We start from the raw sequence: 17,814 nt of genomic DNA on the forward strand, positions 1-17,814 counted from the left end.
GTTGACTATTAATTAATATTCAAGAAAGTGTAAGAAAACAACCCTCATGTTTTAGTCGTTTGTTAAAGAACAAATTAGTGTAGTGCTAAATGAAAACATTTGTTTTTCTTTTTGTTTGTCCAGGGTATCTTTTCAATGCTAAGTTTAAAATTTAATAACATATAACTTCATATTATATTCAAGAAGCATATCAAAATATGCGAATCTTTCTATAAGAGTCGAGCCGAGATGACTATTAAATATTGTGTAACGTCTATTTGATTGTTTTATGAATGACTATGGTTGAGGATAATTAAGATAATGGGTGTGACATTTTAGTACCATGTAGTAGACTACTAGTATTGACATTAACATAGTGACTTGTTCCATAATTGTTGTTAGATCACTTGCTTTTGAATTTTGAACTGTCCCTGGCCTTGTGAAAGGCCGTTGGCTAAATTGTTAGCTAGGTAGTCTCTTTTATATTGTCACTCTGTAGATGATGTGCTTGTTTTAAAAGTTAAAACAATAAAGTTTGACGATAACCTAGTGATCAAAGCATTTGAAATTCTGAGGTACCGACTATGTCAATGTTATGGATCTGGAACCAGAATTCAAATGCGGAGTATAACGATGATAGGAATCATGGATTTTGAACCCATTCGGTCCTGTCTATATGTATTTTAACTGATACATGTGGGCTTATTTTTTCTGAATTGGTAGATTTGATTCCTCTTTTATCATTGTAGTGATAAGAGTGACGAGCTTGGCAATTTTTCCTTGGTTTATTTTCGTGTACGTTGAAAGACTTTAAGTGTTATGTTACTTGCTGTTCATATATATTGAGGTGTAGCTTTGAATAAGTTGTTTAGTAGAAAAGGTGATGATACAATGGCTACAAATAGAATGACACAAAGTTAAAGGGTTGTAAACTTGTAACTAATGGTTTAGGACTAGGACTAGTACTTGTTGTTAGAGGGGTGCATACTTGTTTCAGGTAAACAGGTAATACAAGTGCCCATGTGAATTAAGTTCAAATACAAAGGATCTAACTTGGAGTTACTCAAACTTTGGTGCAAGAAGCAATTACAAGGCAAACAAGCATTGACTATCCATTACATGTAATCTACCGATATGTATTATCTATGTAAGCGAAAGTTCTAGATAGAATATTGTTTCTTTAGTAAATGTATAACTTAAAACAATCATTTTTTCAATCTACAAAGTAATAAAATACGTAAAAATATCAGAAATGCAATATGTTGATAAGTATTATCTTAGCGGTTTGGTCGTGTTATTAGAGGACTATACATGGTAAGTTAATTTTTTTTCTCTTTCCTTTTTTTAGTCTATTAGATTTTTTTTTTTTTTTTTGAAAATTGACTTTCATTAAAAAAAGACACAACCAACGACTATCACCAAGACGGAGAAAGACGCTGAAATCCAAAAACCAAAACCAACAATCACGTTACATCAAATAAACACCAACTTTTCCAATCCACCACCCCTATCTTAGATCTATTTTTGTACCAAAGAAAACCCAAAGATTTTATATCCGCAACCATTTCTGCCACGTTAGTGCTCTTGCCCGAAAAAATCTTTTCATTCCTAGCCCGCCAAATCCTCCAACAAGTAATGATGACAATTCCATGAATAATCAACCTTTTATTCCCCGTCGCACCACAAACCTTATGCACTTCCACCAAATCATTGACATGAAAAACAAATAGTCTAGGGATGTTGCACCATGAACCAATCGCATTCCAAACGGCCATAGAAATGGAACACCCGGTTAACAAGTGCTCGAGCGATTCCTCATTACTCTCACATAAAGCGCAACTATGATCATCACAATACAAATGACGTCTAGCTAAAGCCTGCTTGGTTGGAAGGCTATCCAGAACGGCCCTCCACATAAAAATATTACATTTTTTCGGGACCCAATCGCTCCATTGGAAACTGGAACTCCCAGCGTCCACAACGGACCGCACCATCCATCTTTTAATCGCCGAAACCTCAAACTCTTTGCAGCTACCAACCGCCCAAGACCATGAATCTTCACGGTCAACCATTACCACCCCTTGAAGGAGATCTTCCAACTCCTGCTTCTCGCTCACCTCCTGATGGGAGCAAGGAGCTCTAAGCCAATCCCACACAATGCGACGAGAAGATCCAGTGACCACCAACCGATCAGCTAACAAGACATTTTTATGTTTTTCTACCGCATATAAGGACGGATACTTGTCCATAACCGGCGCCGAACCCAACCACAAATCCGTCCAAAACCTAACTTGGCGACCATTCCCGACTGTGGCCCGGATCACTCTATTAAAACCCACACCATCAACCTTAAATTTGTTCCAGAACATAACACAATTCTTCCAAACCCCGGGAACCCCATTATTAACCGGAGCAAGCCCCCAACAGCGCGAGGTCCCGTGAATAGACAACACTACTCTTCTCCACATCGTCTCCCCATTATCTAATAGACAGCGCGAGGTCTATTAGATAAGAAGAATGAGTAAGTGCCCAGGTGGGGGTCACTGAATTTTCAATAGATTTTGGGAAGACAAAGGGTAAATATGGGCACACATTTAATGTACTTTTTAATTTTTTAGTTACTGTTTAATTTAGTTTTAGTCATATATGAGAACCAAATCTTTAAATTAATTTCAATAAGATAAAATGACAAAAATGCTTTCTTATAAGGTAATTTAACTAAAAAAACTTTATTGTAAATCATTAAAAGAGAGATGAAAATCAAATAAAGAGTGAGTAATTTATGTAGTTGTCGATATCAAAATGAAACAAATGGATATAACTTTTTAAATATAATATATTATAAAATATGGAATGTACGTTAGAAAAATGTGATTATTCTATTTTTATTATTCTGTCTAATGGTTTAATACCTTATTAAATATAAAAACAGACAATTAGAAGCTATTTACAGGCTGTTAACTAATGTTAACAACAAAAGGAAGTTTTTTAAACAAAAATACCAAAAAAACGGTTTTATTTTATATCCTTAAATACACCTATGATAGTTAATACGCACTCATCCGTTTACATCATAGTTTTAAATATAATACCAACCTTGTCCTCATCCGTACATCCCTCCCTCCCTTTAAATTACACCATCATCTCTCCATTTTGGTCTCATTCCACACACAATCAAAGGTCAAACTCTCTCTCAAAGACACATTAGGGTTTGTTGAATCTTGATATTTGGTGCATTATATTGTAGAAGTATATAGATACAAAAATCTACTGTATACTATACATGATGATGGTTGATAGTGATCATGGAATGATGAAGGTTGACTTTGCCAAGCCAAAAAGAAAGCATTTTGTAAGAAATAATTCACAAAGAGAAAGAGAAATTGTTAGGCATGAAGTTGTGGATTTGAGCAAAATGTGTTTAGATGCTCTTCCTTTATCTTCTAATATCAATTTAGGGATTATCTATAAATTGGATATTTCCAACAACAATCTCCAGGTACCCTTCTTTATTCTATGTAACATGTTTTATATTTGTGGTATTTTTTTTTTGAATTCATACGTTATTTTTTGCTCGTGTATAAATGAATATTACGTGTGTGAATCAACACATATTATGTAGCTTTCACGGTTCTCAGGATGTTTGATAACACCCAATAGATATCATTATTTTACAAATAAGTAACTGAAGTGCAGAAAATATCTATTAATTAAGCTATATTTTTTTGAGTGTACTTTTCAAAATGTTGATGACTAATACTTTTAAACAAGCCAAGTTGTCTATTATATATGTAAGTATTAGTTGTAGGGAAATAGATGTTAATTTGAAATGAATTACAATATTAATCTTTCTTTTTCATTGTACATGTTGGAGTAAATATATAAAACCAAGAAGTTGACATTTTGTCACACTCTTGTAATTTATTTAATTATTAGTAAAATATTGGATGATGTGTTACAGGTAATTTCAGAGTCATTAACAGCAAGGCTCCTAAATTTAGGGTTGTTGGATGTACATTCAAATCAACTCAAAACACTCCCAAACTCAATTGGTTGTTTGTCAAAACTCAAGACCCTCAACATTTCAGGAAATCATCTTCAGTCCCTCCCGAAAACTATTGAAAATTGCAGGTCACTAAAACAAACAAACCTTTTGTTTTCCTTTAGATTTTACAACATCAACTCATTTATATTCTAATACTTTTGTTTTGGATTTTTAGAGCGCTAGAAGATTTAAATGCAAATTTCAATCAATTGACTAGCTTACCGGATACTATCGGTTTTGAGCTCATCAATCTAAAGAAACTATCCGTAAATTCAAACAAACTAGCCTTCCTCCCTTCGTCCACGTCCCACTTAACCAATCTTCGTCACCTTGATGTGCGCCTCAACCATCTTCGGTCCCTCCCTGATGACCTTGAAAACCTGACCAACCTTGAGATCCTTAATGTTAGCCAAAACTTTCGGTACCTTGACACTTTACCCTACTCCTTAGGTGTACTTTTCGCTCTTGTTGAATTGGACGTTAGTCACAACAATATTAAGGTATTGCCCGAATCAATGGGTTGCCTGAGGAGACTTCGAAAGCTTAATGTAGATGGGAACCCTTTAATCTCTCCACCATTGGAAGTGGTGGAGCAAGGGTTACATGTGATAAAAGAGTATCTCAGTGAAAAGATGAACGGGGCACATCAAAATTCTTCAAAGAAGAGGTCTTGGATCGGTAAATTAAGGAAACTTGGCACGTTTGGTGGGACCCGCACGGTTCAAGAAGAGAAAGATGGGTATTTGATGTTTAATAATCGGACCATAGATGGACTTGCTTCTCCTAGGTACATTGGCATGTTCTCTCCTAAACGTATTTTCTCTCCGAAAAGACATTTTACTATGAAGCTATGAGTTTCATATTCGAGGGGTTCGATACTCTATATTTTGGTAAAATATTTTCACTATTGTTAGTAAGCCTTTGTTTACGAGTGTTGAAACAATGTGTCATTTACATTTGTACAAAAGCATCTGAATTTGAGAATTATTTTTCTTTAGTTATTATTACAAGTTGTGGATGTGGATATTTCATTTTGATTGTTTCTCTTGTTTAAGCCGTTTAAAATATTATATAACCATAAGCCCATTTTGGGTGAAAGTGGGCTTGACGTTTAATGAACATGGAATGGGTAACTAATTGGGCTCGGGAATATAGGAAAACAATCACGTCACAAGCCTATTTACGGTGAATGTAGGCCTGAGGTTTAATGAACATGAAATGGGTAACTAATCGGGCTTGGGAAAACATGAAAACGCCACAAGCCCAATGAGAATGAGGTGCCCATGGTATAAAATATCGGATACGATTGTAACGACTAAGAAAAAAAAGTCGTTAAACCTTCCTGGCCCAACCCTAAACACTTTAAGATCATTTTTCAAACATGTTTCTCATTTCGAGTCAAGAGATAAACAAATGGACACATCTTATTTGATTTCAACTTTCTCTAGACATCGGGGAAATACATGAAAAAAAAATGTTCGAATGGTATGATCCTCCGTCACCCCAAAATGAAAGGGGTGATCTTGTAGTTCTTGGTCTATGAAGATGTGTTGTTAGGTGCTTCATTTTCTTTTCCTATTGAGGTCGAACTTAAACTTGTGCTCAAGAGATAACTGTCCATACACTGATAAGGGATGTATGGATCCTCGAGAAGAGAGGAGCCATGGTGGTCCCCCAAGACCGCCCAAGTGAATCAAAAATTGGATCCACATTGAATCTCACTTGAATCGTCCCATCCTTTTTCAGTGACTTATACACAAACCCTTAAGAAGATACAAATACACCACAAACGAATAGACTAGAAATCGTAACACGTAAATTTATAAAGTACCTTAGTCGTGGTTACTTTTTGCATCCTAAACTTATTTGTAGATTCACTCAAATTATTCAACGAACTGCCATCACCACAAACAAGTCCTCATGCTAGACTACACTACTACCGTTGTCATCGCCACCTTACCATCGTTGTGACAACAATCTTCAATGCCATTGCTACCGTTAACTCCATTATTGCCACTCTATCTTCGTTGCACACCTCCACCTTCCATGCTTGTTTTAATCCGATCATATTTTGATTTCTACCAATTGTAACCTTAACCAAATTAATATCTTTTTTAAAATGACTGTGGTTCCAATCCGAAGACATTGTAATCATTTTGGGACGCTTACTAATAAAAGTATAACCTTGAAATCTAATCATCTTGGCTCATTATCCTTACGGTCCTATACATCATATCTATAGAAGTAGGGTACCAAAAAGACCCAAATACCCTTAAATACCAATCACGGGTCAGAGGGAAACTCTTCATATGCCACCTGCGAGACAAATGGATCACCCGCATGACTCAATAAAGGAAGAACAACGATACGTTCTAAGAGACCATGTGCAGAAGCATCCAGGCGCCCTCAAAAGTCATCCGTAGGGTGGTATTCTCACCCGTTAGGATGACCAGAAGGCAACGTCATAGGACATCTGTAATTAAACCAATTACCTTCTAGAAGATTTACGAAGATCCTTTCTTGAAGAATACGTGACCCATCAGCCAATGAATGGAGGACAGTTGGTCGGGTTGTTATAACTGTGCACATGGCCAGGGCTATCTCGTCCTATCGTAGAGAGACACGTGTCCAGGTTGTTATAACCATGCGCATTAGACGTATAGCTCAACCTATTATATGCGGACACGTGTCTAAACGTTTACAGAAGCATTTTCTAGAAAGAGACAGCTGGGCCAACACATTCCCACTATTCAGCTATAAATGCCTTCACAATCTTCATGAGGTAACCACCATCCGGCGTGAGAATAAGTACAATTCTGACAGAGAGAAAGTACTTAAGTATTTAGAGTAGATAGTGGAGAGTGAATGAATACCTCATGGGGATCGAGAGGGTATTTATATCCGAAGAGTGTGGGAATATAATTGGACCAGCTGTCCCATTCTAGAAGTTGCTCTCGTAACCGCCTGGACATATGTCCTCATATGATAGGTTGAGCTATATGTTGCATGTGCATGGGCATAACAACCTGGACACGTGTCTTGATATGATAGGACGCTATCTAACCCTGGCCATGTGCACGGTTATAACAACCTGACCAGATGTCCTTCATTCATTGGTTGATGGCTCACGTATTCTTCAAGTAATAACCTTGGGAATTCTTTAGAAGGTAATTGGTTAATTACAGTTTTCCTAGTGGCATTACCTCCTTGTCATTTTGGCGGGCGGATGTGCCATCACGCGGATTATGCTTGAGGGTGCATGGACGCTTCCGCGTGTGATATAAGGATGTTCTTCATTTACAAATTTATGCGGGTGATCCATATGTCCCGCGGGTATCTTGTGAGGAGCTTTCCTCTGACCTGCGAGTGGTACTTAAGGGTATTTGGGTCTTTTTAATACCCTACCTCTATATGGGCCAATCGGGGTCGGTAGGAGATAGAGAGCATTCATTTTTAATGGGTTCTAAATATGAGGTATTTAATATTTACTGTAAACAAAAACAGGCTGAGAACATTTTAATTATTAGTCGTTAAAAATAAAAACCATCCAAGTTGACTATTCTCAGTCGTTGTCTCCTACAACAACTTAACTTTTTTTTTGTTTAACTCGTATTTACAAGTGTCATCATCTGAATTTTGACTTCTTTTCTTCACTTCATTTTCATGAGCAGATTGGTCTCTGCCCGGTTACCGGATAGTATACTCTATGCTTTCAGTTCTAACCATTTTTTGTGTGTATTTTATGTATGTACATGGTGATCTGGTAAAGTAGATGTGTATTAAAATCTTCATTTAATTGATCAGTAAGGTAAACATCGTGTTCTGAATGTCAAGTTATCTTTATGGGTTTTTTTCATGAGTCTAGTATTAATACCAAATTATGTGTATCTTATTATAGGTTAACATGTGCTTACAATTAGACTTGGTTACAATGGCCTTTTTGCAACCCAAGTTTGGTACTCCGGAAATCGAGTCATACATTACATTAAGGTACTTCTAGTTAACTCTTTTGGGTGTACCTGAACCACCAAATGATTGCCTCATGGACCACTATCATGGTGACTGCAAGTTATATTTTGCAATAATATATTAGTCACTAATTATCACTTCTGTTTCATGTTATTAATTTTACTCTTTTTTTATCATCAGGGAGCCTATTGTTACAAAGATCACGTGAAGGAATTTGTTAGTACAGACTCTTTATTAAGTGTTGATTCTCCTTGTATGTAAATTCCCAAGGCAGAGAAGCTCTGATATTTAATGCCTTCGAACTAGGCTGGCAATTCTGGAAGTAAAAGGTGTGTTACAAGATTATCTATTCATGCTGATTTAGTCACCGGACCGTTTTTTTTACGTGGGCAAGATACCATACACTTTGTTTTGAATATTAGGATACTTAATGTTAGGATAACTGGGTATTTGACATTTTAGTTTGTAATTTCTTTTGTGGAATTGTATATAATTTTGAAATTATGATATATGCTTGAATTTAAAAAATGTGATCATATTAGCAGGTTTAAAATAAAAAATTGTGGAAACAAAAAAAAGTCACGGTTGCAAGTTGTAAACAAGCAAGCGGTCATAAAAATGGTTGCAGGAGGTAAAAAAGCAAGTCGTCGCAAAAACCAGTTGCAACATTTCCGACCGTTTTAAACCAGTTGCAACATTTCCGAACGCTTTAAACCGGTTGCAAAAATTGCGGTCACTCTAAACCGGTGGCAACATTTGCGACCGTCTAATTAGTTGCAACGTTTGGTCGCAAAAGCATGGAAGTGTTGAAACTTTGTCGCAATAAGGCAATTGCGACGTCTGTTTTTCCAACCCATTTTCGGTGCAAAGCAATCGCAACAAGGCAATTGCCATCGTTTTGCGACCACAACTGTGGTCTTAAAAGCCTAATTTTGTAGTAGTGATACCCATCAACAATTACCTTGAAGGGCATGATTTTAGGAAAAGAAAACCCTAAAACTCACTGAAACGAAGTCCTAAACATCTTCAATTAAAAGCTAAAAGCAATAAGTAAGAGGCTATTCATCTATAACATAAGCCGTAATTCATACAAAATAAGTCTACTCCAATCAGTTCTGTAACTGAAACCATATCAATAATGTAGCAAACACAAAATTAAGTACAATAATTACCTTGTAAAATAAAGCAGGACGGAATAGAGTTGTATGGACTTGGGACATGGCGAGTGGTGAATTGTGATTAGTGAAAGATATGCTCCAGTGAGAGGTCTAGGTTTTGATGAGTGTGAGGAACGTAGTAGACGGTGAATGAAGAAGGTTAGGGTTTGGTTTGTAGGTATGCTACCCATTGCATATCCTATTTGAGATGTTATGACCCGTGTGAGGGTCAACCCGGGCTAAAACAATGAGAGATCTCTGTTCAGAAATCAAATAATCTGGTGGCTTTAGAAGGGGTAGGAAACTATGTCAGAACGACACAAGATTTTATAATAGACAATTGAGATGTGTTATTCATACACCCTTTATAGGGTGTATATAGGGTTTAAATGTGTGTTAAAAAGATGTGTGAATAACCAAAAAGGGTGTATGAATAACCATGGCCTTAAGAAAAACTTGACATTGGAAAGCACACAAACAACGGAATTAGCTTTGCACTCACTCAAATAAATCTACCTTGGTTAGCACGCACAAAAGAAAAATATGTTACACTTTTTATGGTATGTTAGTAGGAACTTTAAAACTAGAATGGGTCTCGATGATTGGTTAAAGAAATCACTTTAGGTGATGTAGTTTCATTTTTAGTTCCCCTAGTTAGGCCTTTATTGGCTAGGTCAAACATCATATTATTTTGATTTATTTTTTATTCGCGTACAATTAAAGTGATTTATTGAAGCTAAAACGATGAAATGTAATCAACCAAACGTTTTAGGGAGTTTTGTGAAAATCCCCCTTCTTCAAAAGAGATGTTCGTTCACCTCCTTTTTCAAAAGAGTTATTCTTTCACGTATTTCTTCGCCTTCTTTATCAAACATCAATCTTTTAACAACTCTCTGGATTTCCTCCCTTTCAAGACCATCCTCCAACAAAATGCCAATTTTCCATACATCACTCACGTATCTTGCAATTATTGGTTGCCCAACATCATAAGGTGAGCAAATCATAGGTACTCCTTGGCATATGCTCTCCAATGTGGAATTCCATCCACTGTGTGTCCAAAAACACCCTATCGCGTCATGTGCTAGCACTTCTTTTTGAGGACACCATTTCACGATGCATCCTCTACCACCCACATATTCGAGGAACTTCTCTGGCAATGACTCAAGCCATTCTGAACCTTTAACTAGACCTGGTCGGACCGCCCACAAGAAAGGGAAACCAATGTTTGCCAACCCGTAAGCCACTTCTTGAAATTCAGACGCGGAAAGGCTTATGAGGCTCCCAAAACTTACGTATATAACGGACTTGGGGGGTTGAGCATCTAGCCATGGGAAAAAGGTTCGATCTTGTTCAAAAATGATGTCTGAGGTTGACGATGGCAAATACTTTTGAAGTGGACCTAGGGTGAACCTTGGAATAGGAAAATACTGGCTAAGGGTTTTTAATATAGCATCTTCAGGTTCTTTGAAGGAATTCCAAATGATTCCTGATGATGCCTTTAGTTGTTTCATCATGTTGGTTAAAAATTTCTCAACACCAATTGGGATCTTTGTCGTCTTTATGACATCTTTGACTTTCAAAAACGGATAGTCAGGCACCTGCTCTTCGTATTCTGAATCTGATAGGAATAGCATACATTAAACCATATTAATATAAAATGTATTTAGAAAACATTTTATGATCATTGAACAAGAAAAATAATATACCTTTCATTGTGAGGTTGAAGTAACCCTTTTCATAGAAAAAAGAAAAATCGTGACTAACAAGAAGGGGAACAATGTTGCAAGCGAATGTCACCAATCGAGGGACCTTCAGAGCGTCGGCGATCTCTTGTGCGATGTAGTATTCGGCATCTGTGATTACACAGGCAATCGGCGGCTCATCAGGTTCAGCCAACAATCCTGCCAGACACTCCATAAATGAAGCCTTCGTGTTTTCATTAAGGTACGTAATGAAAAAATTTGGGGTTGGTTTCTCCGGCATGTGCTCTCTAATCTCGGAAAACCCGTCAGCAATGGGCTTGAAGATAAAATGTGGATAGTTTGAATATTTCGGAGTGTTTTGTGCGGCGTGCATGAAAATTATTTTAAAACCTTGGGTGTGAAGAATGTTTGCTAACTGAAGCATGGGAGTGATATGGCCTTGAACGGGTAAAGGAAACAAGACTATTCTCCGACGAGTTGCGGTCGGTGGTGTCGACTCAACTGTGGTATGATCTCCTCCTATTTGGTTCTTCATGTTTGGAAACTAGAAAGAGATCGATCAAGTTTGTTTGCTAAATGAAAAGCTAGCTACAGCATATTTAAAGGCACACACTGCTCCAATGATCACTAGAAAAAACGTACAACTAGACGATGGAAAAAATAACAACCACACAAACATTAACCCCACCTCAATGATGAAATAATATGAAATATACAAAAATTTGAAACCCCAGAATAAAGTAAATAATAAAAATTTATGTGTAACTTGAAACGAATTTAATACTACTCAAGATTTGTTAAATGGTTTATCGATGAATACGTATCTAGTGTTTTACTAAATAAATATTATTTTGTTATACTAATAATATTAAGATGCAAATAACACAGTAACGCGATTCACAATATGGGTTGCATTAATTTATAAGTGATTGTGATAAGCCAATTATTATTTAACCATGAGCTATTAATTTATAAAGTAAAGAAATGCAAATTAAATAGTTATGGAAATATTTCTGGTCGGGACAAATAAAAAATTGTCCCCTAAAATCGAGTTTTCAACTATGTAGTTAATAATTTGACAACTTTACCAATAAGGTTGGATTTCAAAAGTCCAAAACAAACAAATAATAATAATACACATAAGCACAAATGATTAATATAAAACAAAAATAAACTTTTTTTTATATTTAAAAAGAACACTAATTGTGGGAATTGAACCCATGACATTTGTTTCTATGGTTTAAAACACTTCCAATTCAACCAAAAGTCATTTTGTATGCTTTTCCTCCAAAATCCTAAATCAGGTTTCCTTCTGTCTTGTTCACACCACCACCACCACCACCACAATCAATGTGTATGCCAGTAAGCCATCTCGAACCAGCTCCGCCGCTGTCGGAGTCATGACTAGTACCACCTTTCGGAATCATGAATAACACTGTCGCCGTTGCATGGTGATCGATGGAAAGCCCCTGTCATCAGTGTTGTCACCGAAGACAACGATGGCCAGTGGCGAAGCTTGGGCTTAGTCACGGGGGGTGACCGAAGTCAAGGACTCAAAAATTTTCGGGTCGACGATTCGTTTCGTGTCGGTGATTCGGGTCGGGTCGGATAAAACAATATGACATCTGTATATTTAATTTTTCTTCATTTATTCAAACAATTGTTCTTACAATAAGAAAAACAAAATATTTTTTTACCCAAACCTAAAATATTCATGATAATGCAAGAGGAAGGGTGAGTAAAGATAAGCAAATTCGGTTTTGATACTTATATCGAAATCGGTACAGATTTGGTACCGTTGGTACCGAATAGATACCAAAGTTTTGAGTTTCGGTACCTGTATATCTCAAATTTTACCTTAAATACCGGTATTGAACCGAATATTTTGGCATCGATACCGATTTCATCCCTAAGGGTGAATACCTAGAAGAAGAATTACAAAGACCTAAAATGTTTATAACAACAAATCTTTAACTATTCGACTACTATTTTGTAACTTTTGTTTATTAATATTTCAAGGGTTTAGAAAAAAAAACAAAACAAACGATGGGGTATTATATTTAAAAAAAATCAGTGGTGACCGGTAGCATTTTGGAAAAATACATCGGGGATGACCGCGATTAATACATATAAAAATTTTCGAGAAAAATCGTGAAATTTACCCTACTAACGGAGAAAACGGCAGTGACCAGGGCCACCCCGGTCCCCACATAGCTTCGCCCCTGACGATCGCTGCCACCATTGTCTGTTTAAAGGAATGTCTCCGCCGTAATTCCGATTAAGTATCCCGTCGCGGTCACGACTCACGAGTCTGCCATCATTAGACAGTTGAAGATAACAGTGTAATACCGTTTTGATTTTGGTTATCTGCTCGATTTAAACGGGGGTTAACAAAATGAAGTACTAATTGATTAAAAGATGATGAACACTCCACTGATCTAATTTCTAAATTCCAATTTTAAGATCACTTGTTTAAAGCCTACTGGTCAGTTTGATTTTTGATAACCCATGCCATGTACATGTATATGTGTATCGTATAGGTATATAAATCTGATTTTTATTAAAGTATTTTCAAAATAGATCATCACTATTACATACTTTATTTTAATCTAAGTTGAGGAATTTGGTGTAATCAACAAAAAATGTGGTAAACTATAATTTGGTATAATTACCGTTTGATTATTATCAAGGAGTCACATATATGTGAACTGACGGGCTATTTATAGATTACAAATGAGACAGCAAACACCAATAATAAACCAGAATACCGAATGAAATATAATTTGAGTTACAACAATGTTGTAGGTTTCCGCGACAATTGATTCAAACTTAAGGTTTATTACCGCTGTCCAAGTTTCCTTCATAAGGTTCGAATTTAGTGTTCCTCTTCTTTCAGTGTAATACTGTTTTCATTGATCTCATAGTATACGGATTTTGGATCCGTCACTTGTAGCGAAACTTAGGTAGTGTTTGGTATGCAGTAATCATAGGGGGAATGGAATGATTCATTGCTTGGGAATGAAAAAAAGTAGTGTTTGGTTGCTCAATTGAATGGAATCATCCATTACACTTGAAATCTCATTCCATCAAAATCATTCCTCCCACCCCCCTTCTTTTTTTTCATTCCATTCCTCGTTCACTCTACTTTCTCAACAACACCACCACCTAACAACATCAACCACAACTACCACCACCACCACCACCACCACCACCCTGCCGCCACTGTCGTCGTCTCCACGACCACCTCCGCCACCATCGTCGCTACCGCCATCACCACCACTGTCATTGCCGCCACCACCACTAACGCTACCACCACCACCGCCGCCGCCACCATTGTCATCGTAACATCACAACCATTGTCACTGCAACCATTGTCACCGTAACATCACAACCATTGCCACTGCAACCATTGTCACCGTCGCCGCCACCATTTTCACCGTAACCACCATAACCATTGTCTCCGTCGCCGCCTGACCTTCACCGCCACCATCACGTGACCTCCACTATCCTAACATCGCCATCACTACCAATGCTACAATCTCTTGACCAACGTCACCCCTCATACCACCACAACCACCGTACTTGCCACCTGATAACCACTACCACCACCGCCGCTACCACCACCGTCGCCATTACAATTATTTTTTATTTTTTTTTTTGGTAAAAAAATTACTTTGAGATAAGAGTGTTTTTATTATTTCTATTTTATTCCTACAATTTTTTTTGGATACCAAACAACATTAACTAATAAGTCATTTCATTCCCATAGTTAACCAAACATGACAAAGGAATGGTAATGATCCATTTCATTACATTGTTCATTCTATTCTTTCTCTCATTCCATTCCTCCTTTATTCCATTACCTCCAACCAAACATACCCTTATATTTGTTTATAGTTTAATTTATGACATTGTAGTCGTCTTATATGTGCTTGATTTATTAGTCATCAACGTCCCATGAATTATTTTTACATGTATCGCATATAGTTATTGTTACACATGTGATAGGTTAATCCCTTATGCTCATTATCGTATGTTCCTATGATTATTGTTTATTGACATTAACATTGAGTAAGTATAGGGTTTGTTATTATATTGTCTTTTATTAAAGTATAAGGTTTCATTGATCTCTATACACGAGCACATCCACCTATGGGCACATAGGGGGTCAATTGAGGCACCATTGACGTGCTCTATATGTGGCGGAACGATTGGTTCACAACGTCTGTACATTGTTATTGTGTGCTAAGTTATTGCACTTATTGTTTTTGTGTGCTGAGTTATAACACTTATTTATTATTGTTATAGAGGCGTATGGATCGATCGTAGGAAATTATTTTTATCGCATTATTATCGGTAGAGGGATAGTTGTGAGTGTCTGCATCCCCTCTACATATTGGTGTATTAGTTTCCAGCTAATGTACACATTGTTATTAAGTTATTATTGGCTCAAATCGGTATTTCCACTGTAACATTCGGCCCCTCGCACCACCAATATTGTCAGCTTTGCCCACGAAGAGCAAACAGATTTGTTTTTGTTGCCAGGTGGAGACTTGGAGACTTCCCAGGATGTCACCCATCATTCTACCTTTACATGAGCCTGTTTAACTGTGGAGCTCTCCTCTCGTCCACTATCGTTAAGCCCAAAACGTGTTAATGATTTTAGGGGTGGGACATTTACTTATAAACCAAGTATCACTCTTGTCCACGGCCAATATGGGATTTGACTAGAATGTTACAAACACCCCCTTTGGACTCATCGTCCTCGATGAGGTTTGCATCACCATCCAATCCAGGAGGTGTGATTCGCCTAAGGTGTACCTCGCGACACCCTCGAGGACTCACCATTCTTAATGAGGTTTACCCCACCATCCCGAATGACACAAGAGGGGCTCTGGTACCACCTGTAATATCCCGCCTCTCGTATCATCAATATTGTTCGCTTTTCCCTGGTGGATGGCCCATCCAGGAACTCACGTATTTGTTTTTGGATGCCCCAGTTGAGACTTCCTAGGTGGTCACCCATTCTAGTATTATTTCCACTTGAGCACGCTTAACTGTGGAGCTCTCCTCTCGTCCACTACCATTAAGCCCACAACGCGTTGGTGAGTTAAGACGCATGACATTTACTTATGAACCAAGGATCACATGTCCACGGCTGATGTAAGATTTGCCTAGGGTGTTACAAACACCCTCCTTTGGACTCATCATCCTCGATGAGGTTTGCCCCATCATCCAATCCAGGATGTGGGATTTGCCTAAGGTACCTCACGACACCCATTGTTATTGTATAGACTCGTCATTGACTAATCAACGTGTATATATATATAGTATCGTCTTATTATTAAAACAATTAGTGTTGGTATCGTCCTATCACTACAGAGTTATTGGTTTGCCATTGATCATAAAATGCATAGTATCATCATATCGTCACACATTTATTGATTTTTCATTGATTGCTCAATATTTGGTATCGTCTTATTGTTACATAGTTATTTATTTGTCATTGATGGTATAGCGTATCACATCATTTTTTTATATTGTTATTGCTATTGTTCTTTCACGACTGAGCAAAATTTTGGCTCACCGTATTTCCTTTTTTGTTGTTTTTACTTATTTTTTAGTAGGTACTCATAGGAATTTGAGAAAACATGCGATGAAAGAGAATAAAAGTTTAGATTATGGAGAACATGGAGTAAAAGATATTTGAGCATTGAATATTTTAAATTGTTGTAAGGTTTAAGTAAGTTTTAGGGTTTTTGCAGAGCCTCGGTCCCGGTGCCTTAGTTTGGTGTTGGATTTACTCATAAACACAGTTCTAAATATCATAGTGAATTAAAACTTTCGCGAAATAATTAAAACCTCAAACATACATACATAAAAACTTAAACATGTCTTTAAAGTTAACATCATAAAATATATAAATTCAAATCTTCAGATGCTAGATTCTTTATTCTTCAACCATGTGTTCTCCTCAAGCCAGTCGCCTTATCCTATTTGCCCGCGTGCAAACTAAAAGTCAGCTACATTGAGTGAGTTCTAGTTAATCAGGCAACATACATTACATTTACATATGTATCCGAAGACATATATTACATATATTACATACATTCATACATTTATTCTTTCTTTCATACACTCATTCATACATAAATCTATATGTTTTATAGAGCATTTCGTCTTATAACCTTCGCAGATATTATTAGGGTCTGTTCCCTACATTTACAGATATTATTAGGGTCTGTTCCCTACATTCGCAGATATTATTAGGGTCTGTTCCCTACATTCGCAGATATTATTAGGGTCTGTTCCCTACATTCATAGATTATTATTAAGGTATGCTCCCTACATTCGCAGATATTGTTAGGGCTGTTCCATACACTCGCTGATATTATTAGGGTATGCTCTCTACATTCGCAGATATTATTAGGCTATGTTCCCTTCTTTCTCGTAGTACCATACATTCATACAGTTATATAAATACATCCTTACACTTGTTCTTTCACATACATATAACATTCATAAGGCATACACTTACCACTTAAGGTAAGTGTATTAACTATCACATAGAGTATGCACACATCCCTGAAAACATAACAGAGAAAAAGGGGCTAGAAACTCACACGTGCCCTGTTTCTTTTCGAGTTTATAGTCACACCTCTTCTCAGCTGGGCACGACTAACAGTGTAGCAATTAACAAGCATCACTTAACTATTCCTAATTATATCATATTTCTAGGGGAGGCAGTGTAACACCTCGTCTAGAGCGGAAACGCTCGAGTGTGACATACACATTGCTCAAAACACTTGTGACACTATTAAGTGACAATATTACCATTAATTTACTTAAACAACAAGTACACAAGTTTTAAAGTAAGAGAAATACAAAGGAATACACATTTAAGAAATTTGTCCATTTAAGTTGAATATCCTATGTACTAATGTCTTTGTCACGGGAGCAT

At 36.9% G+C, this 17,814-nt stretch overlaps 1 protein-coding gene and 1 pseudogene across 2 annotated transcripts; one reads left to right on the plus strand and one right to left on the minus strand.

Moving 5' to 3' along the window:
* Window positions 1-3,085: 3,085 nt before the first annotated feature.
* LOC143568610 (plant intracellular Ras-group-related LRR protein 6-like) lies at window positions 3,086-5,023 on the plus strand. The gene is made up of 3 exons (XM_077054726.1): window positions 3,086-3,478; window positions 3,941-4,110; window positions 4,200-5,023. Exons 1-3 carry the CDS (start codon window positions 3,263-3,265, stop codon window positions 4,876-4,878), a joined length of 1,065 nt encoding a protein of 354 aa, XP_076910841.1. The 5' UTR covers window positions 3,086-3,262; the 3' UTR covers window positions 4,879-5,023.
* A 4,863-nt stretch (window positions 5,024-9,886) lies between these two features.
* On the minus strand, window positions 9,887-11,401 carry LOC143568606 (UDP-glycosyltransferase 76G1-like; annotated as a pseudogene). The gene is made up of 2 exons (XR_013141595.1): window positions 10,857-11,401; window positions 9,887-10,768 (listed from the first exon to the last, which is right to left on the minus strand). The product of XR_013141595.1 is annotated as a UDP-glycosyltransferase 76G1-like (transcript).
* Window positions 11,402-17,814: the final 6,413 nt, after the last annotated feature.

This window comes from Bidens hawaiensis, unplaced genomic scaffold, assembly GCF_021521415.1.
Source record: "Bidens hawaiensis isolate Kalapana, Puna unplaced genomic scaffold, B.hawaiensis_p1.1 tig00024026_1, whole genome shotgun sequence".
In the NCBI taxonomy this organism is placed as follows: Eukaryota; Viridiplantae; Streptophyta; class Magnoliopsida; order Asterales; family Asteraceae; genus Bidens; species Bidens hawaiensis.

What these genes read in the sequence shown, in the direction of transcription:
- LOC143568610 (XM_077054726.1), top strand. Translation starts at nt 3,263, where the DNA reads ATGATGATGGTTGATAGTGATCATGGAATGATGAAGGTTGACTTTGCC. An exon ending in TTTCCAACAACAATCTCCAG is followed by an intron (nt 3,479 to 3,940) that starts GTACCCTTCTTT and finishes GATGTGTTACAG; the next exon opens with GTAATTTCAGAGTCATTAAC. An exon ending in AAAACTATTGAAAATTGCAG is followed by an intron (nt 4,111 to 4,199) that starts GTCACTAAAACA and finishes TTGGATTTTTAG; the next exon opens with AGCGCTAGAAGATTTAAATG.